The following is a 13,851-nucleotide window of genomic DNA, read 5'->3' as shown; positions in this document are numbered from 1 at the left end:
GTAGTCGTAGAGATAAATAAATCCACAGTTTGTTTTCTGTCAAAAAGACAGCAGATTCCAAATAGCTTTCCAAATACAAGATTGTAATTACTCATTTTCTATATCTTAACATTGTAAAGTGAGAATCCAATTGACTGAAAATATTTTATAAAATCTGTGTTGCATCAAGTTTTTTTTTTAATCTTTACTTCAAAAACATTTTATAATGAAGGTGGCTCTATTTAAATATTTAATTCTATAGTGCTATACAGTCCAAGTAAAAATACTTCTATTTAGAATTCAGTGAAGAATTACAATAATGAGGCTCCATAAATATTGCTGCGGTTCAATTACGGTACAATAATTACAAAATATAGAACATCTCTTTACAAATACAAATTATGGTAGATTAGAATTTATTTACAATAATCTCTGCTATATAGTTTTTAACAAACTGTCCTATCTAACTCTACTTTAACCTGGTTGCAAGTGCATTAGTAAAAATGCAAATATTCCAGTGTATTTTGCCCTTGATATGATAGTCATAAAACAGACTATTTTTAATGATATTGTACTATGTAAACTGCTGTTACATATGAGAAAAACGCTTTCAGCAGTGGATGAAACAATCTCTTGCAAAAAAGAGTTTGATAAAATGTATTAAGGAATTATTCCCCCCCAAAAATAATAAGCAAATTTGAAAACAATATATCTGAGTGGATATGCTGAATGCAGTGGAATTCTGATATGCTTTGTGATCAGAGGTAATGACATCTTTGATTGTCATCACCACAGCCTTCTGAAGACCTTGTTAAAAGTGCCAATCTTTTTTCCACTGAGAATTGTGAACACCCTGGAAGGCAGCAGAACACAATTGGAAGACAGCAATCTTTCCACTTTCTCTGTTATTGTTTTAACACAAACGGGTTAGAATCTTCTTGGTTCTAAAGATCTGCCTTCTTTCCCTGATGAGCTCGCGACTCTGTAGCAAAGGCCTTGAAGAAATCATTCGAATCCTGATTCATCATACTGGAAACACGTACTAATAAATAAAAGTATGGCTTCCTCACAACATAACAATATCATCACTCATGCAAAGCTTGATTCCTTATTGATTCCAACTAGTGCCTAGCATCATAGAACTAGGAGGCACTTCTGTTTGTTTTAAAATCAAACATTTTTTTCCCTCACTAAATACTATAAGGTTGTAATGCATATCATTTCATCAGATAAGTCTTCTTCATATTTTCCAGTATCCGGCTCTTCATCACTAAAGCCAGGACCAAATTCTTGAAGTTCGTAATCTTGTCTATTTAAAATAGGGAACATGTCACCGTTAGTTCCATTGCTAATGTCTCCATTGAGAAGGTGGCTTGCAGCACTTTCCATCTCGTCAATAGTCATGTCACAAGCATCTGCAATCTCATGTTTTGTTGCAGAAACAAACTTTGGGTCCCTTGCATAGTGTCCTAATCCTTCAGATATAAGCACCTGAAAAGGTAACAGCGTAAACATTATGTTAGCAGTATGTTATCAAAAGCAACAGTGCAGAACAGCAGAAGCTTATATGGCAAGCCTGGGTCTATTACTGAAGAGATTCTCAAAAGAAGGCAACTGAAGTGGTTATTAGATTAAAGCAGGGATGTCAAACACAATTTCATTGAGGACTTCTGAGCTCCATTCTCTCTGTGATGGTCTCCTGCAACCCTCTGAAAACAGAGCTTGTGAGGGCCACATATGGCTCTCCCAAGCTTCATTTTCAATGGCAGAGGCACCGTGGGTCAGTCCTTCACTGTTTTCAGGGCAGCAGAATTTGGCCGTGGGCCTTGAGTTTGACACCCCTGGATTAAAGTTTCTTAGAAACCTACAATATTTTCCAACTTCCTGTTTTGCTTTTTTATAATCTAGCAAATAATTTGTTACTATTGACCTGTATTTGCTAAGCAATCTATTACTTGACATAGACCCAAAAGTTATTGATACATGCAAGTAGGTGTTCATGCATGTATAGAATGTATCAAAGCTTGCTTTGGATCTCCCGCATCCAATTTCTTGACTACACATTTAGAACACAATGTTAAGAAAATACATCTCCTTTTTCAGAGATAAATTGCCAGAATGCTCCTTTCATTCAAATGACTGCTGTCAATTAGGGCATGCAGAATTGCCAATAGCAGCCATTTGCTTTCTAGACAGATTATGTCTTTATATTTTGAAACTTGAGGACTGGAAAAACTATTATCAAAATGCACAAATGTCATGGAATCATATTTAATGCTTATATATATTGTATAGTATATAAGCATCTTATGTTCAGTGGAATATTAAGGCATTATCTTTTGTGTTAATTTAAAAAAACATAAATTCAGATCTAAGGTAATGATAAATGACACTATTTTAACCTCTATACTTCTGGATAAAAATGAAATAGAAGAATAAATCTTCTTTATTGTATTTTGAAAAGAATGTAATTTGAGCCATGGTGGTACAGTAGAATGCATGTTGCAGGCTAATTTCATTGACTGCCAACTGCCAACAGTTTAGTAGTTCGATCCTGACTGGTTCAAGATTGACTCAGCTTTCCATCCTTCTGAGGTCGGTAAAATGAGGATCCAGACTGTTGGGGCAGTAGTCTGTCTCTGTAAACTGCTTAGAGAGGGCTGTAAAGCACTGTGAAGCGGTATATAATTCTAAGTGCTATTGCTATTGTTATAATTTTATCACGGAAAGCACATGTGTCAAACCTGTGACGTCACGTTGCTGTCACATGACGTTTCACAATATTTTTCCCATTCGCAGAGGTGGAGTAGACGTGGCCTGAGCGTGATGCGTCTGGTCCACAGGCCGCCAGTTTGACCCCCTGATGCAAAGTATATTTTATTCTGAATATACCATTTCTCATAACATAATATGATAAAACAAAGTATTTGTAAGGTTAGATAACACTCCATTTTCAGAGGTTATTTCATGACCAGCTCAGAACGAAGGTCTGAAACACTTACCGCTTCTACCAAGCTGTCGGCGCTTCTCTGCTTGTCGCTATACTTATGCCTAAAGTCACTTGGTACAGTCAAATTAGCTGGTGTAAATGTCCGATATGCAATATCAGGGTCATCGGTATACCAGGAGCTCCTATGCAAAGACGGCAAGCTACCATTCATATATCCTGTAGAATCAGGTTGATCAACTTGTATGAGAGGGGTGTAATAAAGAGTGCGGTCCCGGTTAGGTGGTGTAGCCCAGGAACGTGTTGAGCGACTTGGAGAATGTCTGTGCACTTTAGTGGCATCCAGACCTGCAACTGCCATGACCTGAGGAAGAGATGAAACGTTCATACCATTCCAAGTTTATAGAGGAAATGTTTCCTTAAGGATCAGCTGTGAGAAGTCACCAAACCCCTGCCATTCCAAGTTGCTAGGGTTTAAAAGACTCAGGAACAATGAAAGGAGGGCAATGGATAAAGGTACAGTGAAAGATATCCCCTTCTTAATGTATTCATACAAGAAACTTTCACTTATTTCTCTTCTCTGGTTCATATAATAAAGCATATTTAAACATGTATTATTAGCAGCTGTTACCGTGTTTCCCCGAAAATACGACATGTCCTGATAATAAGGCCATGCTTCATTTTTCGGGTGGGCAAAAATGTAAGCCCTCCACCAAAAATAAGCCCCCTGGACAACCTGCCCCTCCAGCCATGCAGAGCGCCACTCACCGACCTAGCGGTATCCTGAAGGTGCCAAGCCGCAGGAATGGGGGGGGGGCAAAGGTTCGCGTTGCTTGCCGCCTTTGGGATACCGCTACGTTGGTCAGTAGTGTTGTGCCCAGCTGGAGAGAGGGGTTGCCGGGTAGTTGCTGTCTTGCAAGCGGATTCCCGAAGAGTCGGGCACAGCTCGGGGTTGAACGGCTGTGTTGCGCTGTTGCAGCAGCTGAGCAACCTCCTGGAAAATTCCCTTTCCAGCTGGGCACAGTACCGTTCACTGACCTAGGGGTATCACCAAGCCGCATGAGCGGCTGTTCACCGCCCTCCAGCTCCCGTGGCTTGGCTCCTTTGGAATAACCCTAGGTAAGTGAATGGTGCTCTGCATGGCTGGAGAGGGGGGTTGTGCAAGTGGCTTTTCTCCTCCCCACTCGTGCACCTCCTAGCCCCACAATGCCCTTGCCTAACTCACCCTGCAGAGCCAGGGCACCTCCACCGCCGCTGTATGGCTTTTTCTGCAGCTTCCAAAGCACAGAGGTAGAATGCTGAGTCTTCTGGAAGTTGCCACTCTGGGAATATGCTGTATAGTTGTACGCTCTGGGAGTACGCTCGGCTAGCAGCCAGCCCACAACCATAGAGTGTACTCCCAGAGCAGCCACTACTGGAAGATTCGGTTGCAGATCTACGGAGTTTAGAAGCTGGAGAATAGGTTATGCTCGAAGTGCGGCGGCAGCGCCCTGGCCTTTCAGGGAGAGCTGGGCCAGGGCATGGTGAGGCTGGGAGGCACACAAGCTGGGGATGGAACAGGTGCTCGCGCAACCTCCCTTTCCAGCTGGGCAGAGCGCCATGCACTGACCTAAGGGTATCCCAAATGCGTCAAGCCGCGGGAGCTGTGGGGAGGGCAGAGCACCACGTGGCTTAGTGCCTTTGGGATATCACTGGGTCTGTGAGTGGCGGTCTGCCCGAATGGAAAGTGAGGTTGCTGGGTGGCTGCTCGTGAGCGTGGTCACCTCATGGCTGGTATGTTGCGCTGCTGTGACAGCGCAACACAGACATTTGCCCCTGAGGCTGTGCCTGGCTCTTTGTGCGCCCACTCGCAAGAGAGCAGCCACCTGGCAACCCCAAAACAATAACCCCCCCTGATAACAAGGCACAATCAATATTTTGGGGGTCAAAAGAAAATAAGACCCTGCCTTATTTTGGGGGGAACATGGTAGGAGATTTGGAAAACTATTTTGGAATTTTGATTAGCATTGGATAATTGCTGGATTAGGATGCTGGCCTCAAAATACATTCTTTGCTTCTCTGCCTCCATGCCCACATGTAACACCATTAATGTGTGCCAGAGACCCTCAACTTAGGTGTCCTAAAATTTTGTTGTTTACCATAGAACATTACTTGACTTCTATCTGATTTCCTGTTTCATGAGAAATGATGGTAAATTATATTCAGAATTGATTATGGTTTTATCTGCAGCTTCCATTTAGTTATATGAATGTTTATGAATACTGCTTGATACACACAGAAAACACAGGTATGTAGATACATAATGCATCTCCATCACAATATCTATCTCTATGTGAGAATTATTCTATCATTGTTCTCTGACATGTCAGAATCTCCAGGGTAGGGTTTTAACATTACAAAATATGTTTTTGTAACTCAATTACACTCATCGTAAGCAATTTTTTAATATAATGGCTTCTTTCCAGATGTGTTTTTTAATGGATGTTTCATTTGGGAAAGATAAACAGAAGTCAGATTATATTTGCTATTAGTGAGTCTGCCCTGGCAAAATCTAGCTTCTTTTTTTTTCTAGATTCTTTTGTGGTATTGTTGGTAATGAAATTCTTTTACAATTTGAGTAAAGGCCTTTTAATTTCTCACCTTGCTTCACTGGGTACACGCAGATGACAATACTCAGAACCTGACAAAGTTGAGTTTCCCTTTTTCTCTTTCTCTCTCCTTGGAACTTTCCCTTATTTTAAAATATGGAAAATAGGTAACCTGTCATCTGATTATTTTTATTATTTTTGATGTAGGGAAACTAGTCCGTCAGTTCCAGGTAGCCACTATTCACTAGTCATGCTTTTCTCTTTTCCTTGCCCAGCAGCCCTTTTATAGCTCTTGAGACTGAACTGGGAGCAAAGTTATTTGCCATGTTTTTTTAGCCTCCTCAGGGAGGCTCCCCCATGGAGTAGAAGTAGCCCTCACTTACTGACCACTCATTCAGTGATTAAAGTTGTGACGGCCTTGAATGAGTGATACTGATGACCGGCCCTCAAAATTCCAACTTCTGCAGTGCCACCATGGATATGTGATCGTGATTTTGAGCCCTTGGCAACCAGTTCGCATTTATGATAGCTGCAGCACTTTGCAATCAGTAATTAGCATTTGCAATCAACCCAATCAACTTCCCATAAGCAAAGTCAATACAGAAACCCTAAGGGAAAGTTGTAAGTCCTTCTGGTAAGTCCCTGTGGCCTTCCTGCACTCATGCCTTGCCACAGCAGCCTTGTACTTGTACCATCCCTGGCCTTCTTGTGCTCATGTGTAGCTTGCTCTGGGTCTCGCAAGCCATTCACTCCGATAGTCTCCCCTTCCTATTGCATTCCCATAGTCCTTATCTGGAACTCCCAGTGCTTCCCATTTAACAATCCATGCATCTTGCTGTCACAATGGCAACCGGGAATGCCCAGGATTGCCATCGCGAAACAATGCAGTGATTTGACACTGGACTGTTCAACTATATTGCTTAGTGACACTGGTCCCAATTGTTATCATAACCTGAGGACTAGCTGTATCTGCGAGTTTCAAAACAGTGTTACAAAGCTAGGCATTTAAAGTTAAGCTTTCACTTACCTGCTGTTGCATTAAATGCAGAGGTAAAGCAGTGCGTTGATGAAAGGTAGGGGAAGGTGGTAATTCATCATGGCTGCTCTGCCTGCGGAGGCATTCAAAATTAAAGGAAGAGCGGCGATTGGCTGAAATATGAAAAGGTGGAATGGGTTGTTACTGCTTTTTAGAGGTGTCATAGGAGCAGTTGGGTAAATCTGTTAAGGTGGAGTTCCAACTGAAGAAACTTCTTGGATGAGAAGCTACACTTTTTTAAGGAAAACCCCCAAGAAATCCAATTGCCTTTTGAAAAGCATCTTTGGGACAACCATGACATTGTCGATAAGACATCCCAATCCACTGGTTTGCTGAAGGAGAACACACTGGTGACAAGATGATAGTCCAAGAAAAGCAGAGGCTACATTTGCTGCTTTAATACTTGAATGGGTGTATGAGAGGTTAATTATGGAATGGAGTTGTTCACCTTCCAGAAGGCTTTGGCTCTGATGCTCACTCTTGAGGTTCCTAGCACTAATTTGTGCTACTGAAATGTGGCCATCTTACTACTGTATTTCAATAGTTTAATTTTGTTCTGGTGGGGGACTGGCGATGGAAAGGGAAGGAAAGAGAGTAGTTTTGCTCTCAGAACGTTCTTATTTCCATCCTTAATTTTGTAGGCAGGCGGGCAGGCAGAAGCAAGCAAGCAAGATCATGCCATCAGCCATTCAGCCACCAACTTCCAAGTACTGGAGTATTGGGTAGCACAATGATGCTGTGTTAATTATTGCATCTATTAAAAGTAGAAGCTATACAGCATGAAAGCACAAGAAGTAGCTTTTCTTTTCCTTTGGGCCTCTTATTTGTCTTCACAGCCTATCTTATCAGGAAGTTTCAACTCTTTATTTGCCCTCACAGCTGAGGTTATCAGGAAGTTTCAACTTTTAATCTCACTTTGTAGATTTCAGATCTCTATCTAAGACAAATCAGGTCAGCTAGAGATTGTTAATTTCTAAGAAATGTTTGTGCCTTTACTGAAGATCAAAAGCAATGCAGCACTGAGTGATGTAAGACTGAGTAAAGTATGGGTCAGGCTTCTATGAAAATCAGATTTCTAATCATTATAGTCTTGCGACATCTGAGTTTCATAAGGATCACTTACATGCTTCCCCCTCTCCCCTCCTTTTTCTTAATTTGTAAGGGAGAACATAAAGGTTTTCCTCAAACTTTGAAGGATGAGCTTTGTGCTCATGGTTTCTGGCCTAGAAATCAGGAGGGCGTGAATTCTAGACCCTGCTTATGCATGAAAGCCATCTGGGTGACTTTAGGCCAGTGTCTCTCTGTTTCTGTCTTTGTCTCACCCCAAGCTGCTTCACAGAGTTACTGTTGTGTCTTAAGCATTATTTTATAAATGTCCATTTGAATAGTGCCTTGGTTATCAAGCTGTGCAGCAATGTGGTAGCATGCTGACTGGAGAATTCTAGGAATTGAAGTCCACACATCTTAAAGTTGCTGAGGTTGAGAAAACCTGCTATAGAACGTGCAGAAATGTGAATATAATACCTGCATGCAGCACCTTTGTAGCAGGTACGATTATTCCCCCCTCCCCCCATAAGGCTTGGCTCCTTATAGATATTGCAGAGAAGTGCTAGTGTCACACCGTGGCACAGTCTTATATCTTACAATGTTATTTTGTTATTTATGAATATGTATGTTTCCCAAGTTAATATTAACTTTGATGTTTATTGTGGGGTTTGTGCATTTTTAGTTATTAAGTTCTCTCATTTTCCAAAGGCTTCTCTGTGGAGTTGTGCTATTTTATTAAACAAAAAGAAATGTTAAATTGCAGCCATCTGAACTAATAAAAATATGCAGCAACTCTAATTTTGGCTGTTGGAGAAAATTAAGGACACATTTCCAGTAGTGTGGTGGTGGGGAGAAGCAACTATTGTAAGCAATTCAATATAAAGCTAAATTAATCTACAATTTTTGATCATGTTATTATTCTGTGAATCAGCTCATTCTGCTATTTTAGTTGTGTATGGAATCCAACAATGTCCTCAGTTATAAAAAGGAGACATGAGAAGCTACAAAAAGCACCCCCTCCCAAAGAAAACTCCCTCCATACTTCTTTTCCCCTTGGGTCACTGGGCTGTCCCCTTTGTATGAATTAAATCAACTAAAGTTGAGAGCACGGGCAGAGAATACACGTGGGTCTAACAGTAAAGCAAACACATCCACGAAGCCAGCTTCTGTAGTGAACTCACATGTAGGCGTTGGAGGTAGCAGCCGTCTCCTAGGAGATCTTTTGGAATCATAATACACGGGTGAGTCATCTTCCTCAAAAAAACCATGTGGGTGATGATAACCCTTTGGCCGTTCAAAATCTAAATCATTACAGTGACATGTGCTATGGTAGTCGTGAGAATGCCTAAAGATAAAGAAACAGATAATTGGTAGTGATCACCACAGAAAACTGAAGGGTTCCAAAATTTGTAACTTGCTCCAAAATTATGAACTACCCCTCCTCTCTGTAAACTAAAACTAAAACCACACACTGAGGTAATTTTTAAGAAGGGAAACAGTAATAGTGATTAATATCTAGCATGCCTTCAGAATTTCCCACCAACCTGGGTCAGGAATGCACAAACGGAATTTCTAAATCTTGTACTCCAAAATATCTCGACAGCATTAAATTGATTTAAAGTAACCAACTCATTCTCCTGCAAATTTATTTTGGAGTTATGTTTATATTTCACGGTCATTTTTAAAATTATTTTTAAATACAAATGAGAGGATTTTAAAGAAGCATAGTGGGAGAAAATGCACTTTGGTAATTACTTATGAGTGGTTTTGCCCTATTTTCTATCCTGCAATTTTGTAATTAGCACTTGTTGCAAGAACTTCCTTCTCTTAACAAGACACTTTAGCTCCAAGCATTCTATTTTTTCTAAAGCACAGAAACTCATACAACTCACTGGCCACTTTTTAAAACAGCACACAAATGGGGAAACTGTATCGATCAGTGATTAATAAGGAAATAGAGAAAACTTGCACTGTTAAAATGAAAATGTTCAGTGAGTCTGATGAAATGATCTATTGAAGAATATGGGTTAGTTAGATTCCAAGCATCATCAAAACATGATAATTTGATGGGACATTGGTAATTGGGTAGGTATCAAATTGCACCATGGTTGCAGGCATTTTGTTATTTGAAATGAAAATTATTCTCAACAATTTGTCACTAAAGAATGAAACTAAGTTAAGACAGAATTTGTTAGCCCAGTACTAAAAATAGGTTAAACATCTCTAATATTAAAGGTAAAGTTAAATGTTCCCTTGCACATATGTGCTAGTCATTCCCAACTCTAGGGGGCAGCGCTCATCTCCGTTTTAAACCCGAAGAGCCATCACAGTCTGAAGATGTCTTCATGGTCCATGATTAAATGCCGAAGGTACACAGAATGCTGTTACCTTGCCTCCCTATTTTTCTACTTGCATTTTACATGGTTTCAAACTGCTAGGTTGGCAGAAGCTGGGACAAGTAACAGGAGCTCAGTCTGTTATACAGCACTAGGTATTTGAACTGCCGACCTTTCTGGTCAACAAGCTCAGCGTCTTAGGCACTGAGCCACCGCATCCCTTCTCTAATATTATAGATGCCTAAAACTGTAAAAATGAAAAATCCAGCAACATCTAGCAACAGTAATCCATTTTTTATTTTGTATAGTCTACTATGAAATACAAAATTTAGTATAAGATTTCTTTGCTGATCCATTATTTCCATTTTACCTTTTTCACCCCATTCTTTCCTGCTTGATATAGAATTCTATTATGATTCATTGCACAATCAGATGTTTAGCCTGGATTTGGTATCTTTATCCACCTATTGAGTCCTTCCCAAGACCTGGGATATGCAGATATTGTTGTCTGATGGTGTTAAAGAATCTCAGGATGTAAACCAGGGGTGGGTTACAAATTTTTTTTCTACTGGTTCAGTGGGTGTGGCTAGGTGGGGGGCATGTGACTGAGTGGGCATGGCCAACGTCATTCACACACACACCCACTCAGTCACATATCCCCACTACCACTTAGGCACGCCATGGAACTGGTGAAAATTTCTCACTTCCCGGCCCCTGCCCAATGGTCCGTGCCAGTGGTGGGTTTCAAAAAAATTTCGAACCTACTCTGTGGGTGTGGCCTCCTTTGTGGGAGTGGCTTGCTGGCCATGTGACCTGGTGGGAGTGGCTTGCCGGCCATGTGTTTTCTTTGTCTCTCTCTCTCTCTCTTTCCTTCCTTTTGTTTCTCTGTCTCTTTTTCCTTTTTTTGTTTCATCTCTCTCTCACTTTTTCTTTCTTTTTTAATTTCTTTCTTCCTTTCTTTCTCTTTCACTGTGTGTGTGTGTGTGTGTGTGTGTGTGTGTGTGTGAGTGGTGGGTTTCAAAATTTTTTGGAACTTCTTCTGTAGGTGTGGCCTGCTTTCCGGGTTCACTGGTGGAACCTCTTCTAACAGTTCGGTAGATTTGACGAACCGGTTCTACCGAACTGGTGCGAACTGGTAGGAACCCACCTCTGGTCCATGCCCTCCCCCTACAGACTAATGCCGCAAGAGGGAAGGAAAGGAGCCAGTCTTGGGAGAGCCTTCCCTCCCCCTCCAGAGAGCCCGTGTGGGGAGAGAGGAGGTGGGCTGGTTTGAACACGGGCAGGCGGTTTGTGGCCAGCACCTCCTTTGCTCATTGGGGCAGGCGCAGCAGAGCGCCACTTGCTTGGGTGAGGACAGCGCATGGCTGGGTGAGTTTTTATTCCCTCTTTCTCTTCACCCACCCACCTCCTGCTGCTTTTCCTCCCACTCCTCCCCTGCGTTGCCTGGTCACAAGGGCCAAAGAATGATGGTGGGAGATTAAGCAGAGACAAGAGGAAGTCTGGAGGGGTGCTCCCCTTCATTCTTAGCGGCGGGAACTGCTTGATCCCACATCTCCTTCCCTTGCTCGGCTGCTATTGTCGGGGTGCCACCAGGGCAAGCGAGAGAAGGAGAGGGGCCGGAGAAAGAAAAGAAGTGCGCAATATCAGAGGCAACTGGAGGCCTGGATGAACTTCACTTCTTTTTCTTACAAATCTACTCAGAGATAGGTGCTGTCAGGGTTTCAAGTAACACCCCAACAAAAAAAGGCACCGAGGCATGAGTTTCTTCAAAATTCCATTTTATTAGATATATCATATTGGCACATCTGTGAATAAAATGGAACTTTGAGGAAACTCATGCCTCGGTGTCTTCTTTTGTTAGGGGTGTTACTTGGAACCCTGACAACATCTATCTCTGAGTAGATCTGTAAGGAAAAGAACTGAAGTTCCTCCAGGCCTCCAGATGCTATTGGTTTCTTCATGCTGGAGGATAATGGAAATCATTATTCCTTATATCCTCTTAGAAACAGCAGGTCTTTTAAGGGTCCTCCTTTCCCCATCAGGAAGAAAGGAATTGTCAGGATCTACTCCTGAATCTTTTCAGCCTTCTGCTTTTCTTTTCAAGAAAGGAAGGTAAAGTATGGAACAACCAACCCTATTGAGGGAGTTCTCTCGGGAGTTCCAGCAGTGGTGAGGAGGGAACTGGGGGTGGGGATTAGAAGAGGTGGAACCCACTCAAGGCATTCACAAACTGAATAAGCTATCTGAGATGCTACAGAAGAATCTCATCTCTGATGTACAAGAGCTGCTACATTATTTTTTTAAATGAAACTTAAACTTACCAGCTTCCTGACAACATACTGTCTTCTTCATAATACTCATCACCACTAAAATATTCCTGATCATCCAGATAGCAATCATCATTATAATAATCTCTAATTTCATGGTCTTCTCGGCAAATTGTTGGTAAATGTCTATCACCTGATTCTGACCTATGGTTAGAAGAGAGAGATATTTTTATTACTTTCTATATTAAAAACACTTACCTAAATCCTCCCCTCCCTATTTTTCCCAAATCAAATTAGCAAGAGCTAAAACAGTAATAAAATAAAAGGATTTAAAAGAACAAAAGTAAGACTGAAAAAAATACCAAAAACATACATAGGTTGTCCTTGACTTACAACCACAATTGAGATTAGGATTTCTACTGCTACAATAAGCAAGGCAGTTGTTAAGTGAGCCCTATCCATTTTTATGACATTTTGCAAGGTTATTAAACAAATCACTGCAGCTATTAACTGAATCATGTGTCATTAAGCAAATCCAGCTTCCTCCATTGACTTTGCTTGTCTGGGAAGCTGTCTGGGAAGATCGCAAATGGTGATCACATGACCCTATGATGCTGCAACTGTTAATACATGCCAGTTACCAAGTGGCCGAATTTTGTCATGTGACTGTGACAATGCTGTGACAGTTGTAAGTGTGAGGAATGGTTGCGAGTCACTTTTTTTCAGTCATTGTTATTTCAAATGATCACATAGTAAATGGTTGTAAATTGAGACTACCTGTAGTAAAAGTCAACAGGGCATATAATATAATTATGTAAACTTTACTACACTTCCTGTAGACTGAATGCCTTCCTAAAAGAAAGAATTCAGCCACAGATAAGAAACGAACAGAAAGCTTGGTAGGACAAGAAGCAATGGATGAAAACTAATCCAGGAAAGAAGCAACTTAGAACTAAAGAGAAATTTCCTGAGAGTTAGAAAAATTAATCAGTGTAACAACTTGCCTCCAGAAGTTGTTGAATGTTCCAACATGGGAAGTTTTTAAGAAGAGACTGGACAATCATTTGTCTGAATGGTTTCCTGCCTGAGCAAGAGGACTAGAAGACCTCCAAGGTCCTTTCCAATTCTGTTATTCAGTAAAATCAGCTTGCATACCTGGTCTCATCAGGTTGTGGAATTCTACCTGGGACACTCAGGCCATTGAGAAATTGTAGTCTCCTTTTGCCTGTTTATTTATTTGGCCTCACTTCTACTTTTTTCTTTTTTCAAAGCACAGTTGTGACGGAGATGGATATTACCCTCAGATTTATAACTTCCTACATGCATTTCTCCAGCGATCGCAAATAAAAGTAACCTATGCTGCAATTTCATTCTATTTCCAATTTCAGTAAATTGGCTGCCTCTTACATGACCTGGGGAAATTAAACATAGTGTTGTCATAGGGATACTGATAAATGCAAGGGAAATATAAATCAGTGGTAGAAACATGAAGTTCTAAGAAAGGTTCTGCATAATTTCTAATAGCATCAACATGCAAAATGGTTTGAAATTCATAGGAAGTTCCTTGTGTTGTGTCAAACCATTTGTCCAACTTGCCTATTCTGCTGAAAAGTGATTTATATAATTTCAGATGTGAATTTTCCAGTCTTAT

At 41.0% G+C, this 13,851-nt stretch overlaps 1 protein-coding gene across 3 annotated transcripts in view; it reads right to left on the bottom strand.

The window, feature by feature from the left end:
• Positions 1-922: 922 nt before the first annotated feature.
• CACNA1D (calcium voltage-gated channel subunit alpha1 D) overlaps positions 923-13,851 on the bottom strand; it is a 230,413-nt gene continuing 217,484 nt past the window's right edge. For all 3 annotated transcript variants that reach the window (XM_032211813.1, XM_032211814.1, XM_032211815.1), the window contains 5 exons: positions 12,255-12,404; positions 8,779-8,942; positions 6,542-6,663; positions 2,982-3,290; positions 923-1,470 (listed from right to left, as the gene is read on the bottom strand). In XM_032211813.1, the coding sequence (XP_032067704.1) occupies positions 1,177-1,470; positions 2,982-3,290; positions 6,542-6,663; positions 8,779-8,942; positions 12,255-12,404 (1,039 nt within the window). In that variant the 3' untranslated portion in view covers positions 923-1,176. The remainder of the gene's footprint in view (positions 1,471-2,981; positions 3,291-6,541; positions 6,664-8,778; positions 8,943-12,254; positions 12,405-13,851) is intronic.

Source organism: Thamnophis elegans, chromosome 2 (assembly GCF_009769535.1).
Source record: "Thamnophis elegans isolate rThaEle1 chromosome 2, rThaEle1.pri, whole genome shotgun sequence".
In the NCBI taxonomy this organism is placed as follows: Eukaryota; Metazoa; Chordata; class Lepidosauria; order Squamata; family Colubridae; genus Thamnophis; species Thamnophis elegans.
The sequence above is the reverse complement of the archived record's forward strand: the minus strand, read 5'-3'. Positions and strand labels throughout refer to the sequence as shown.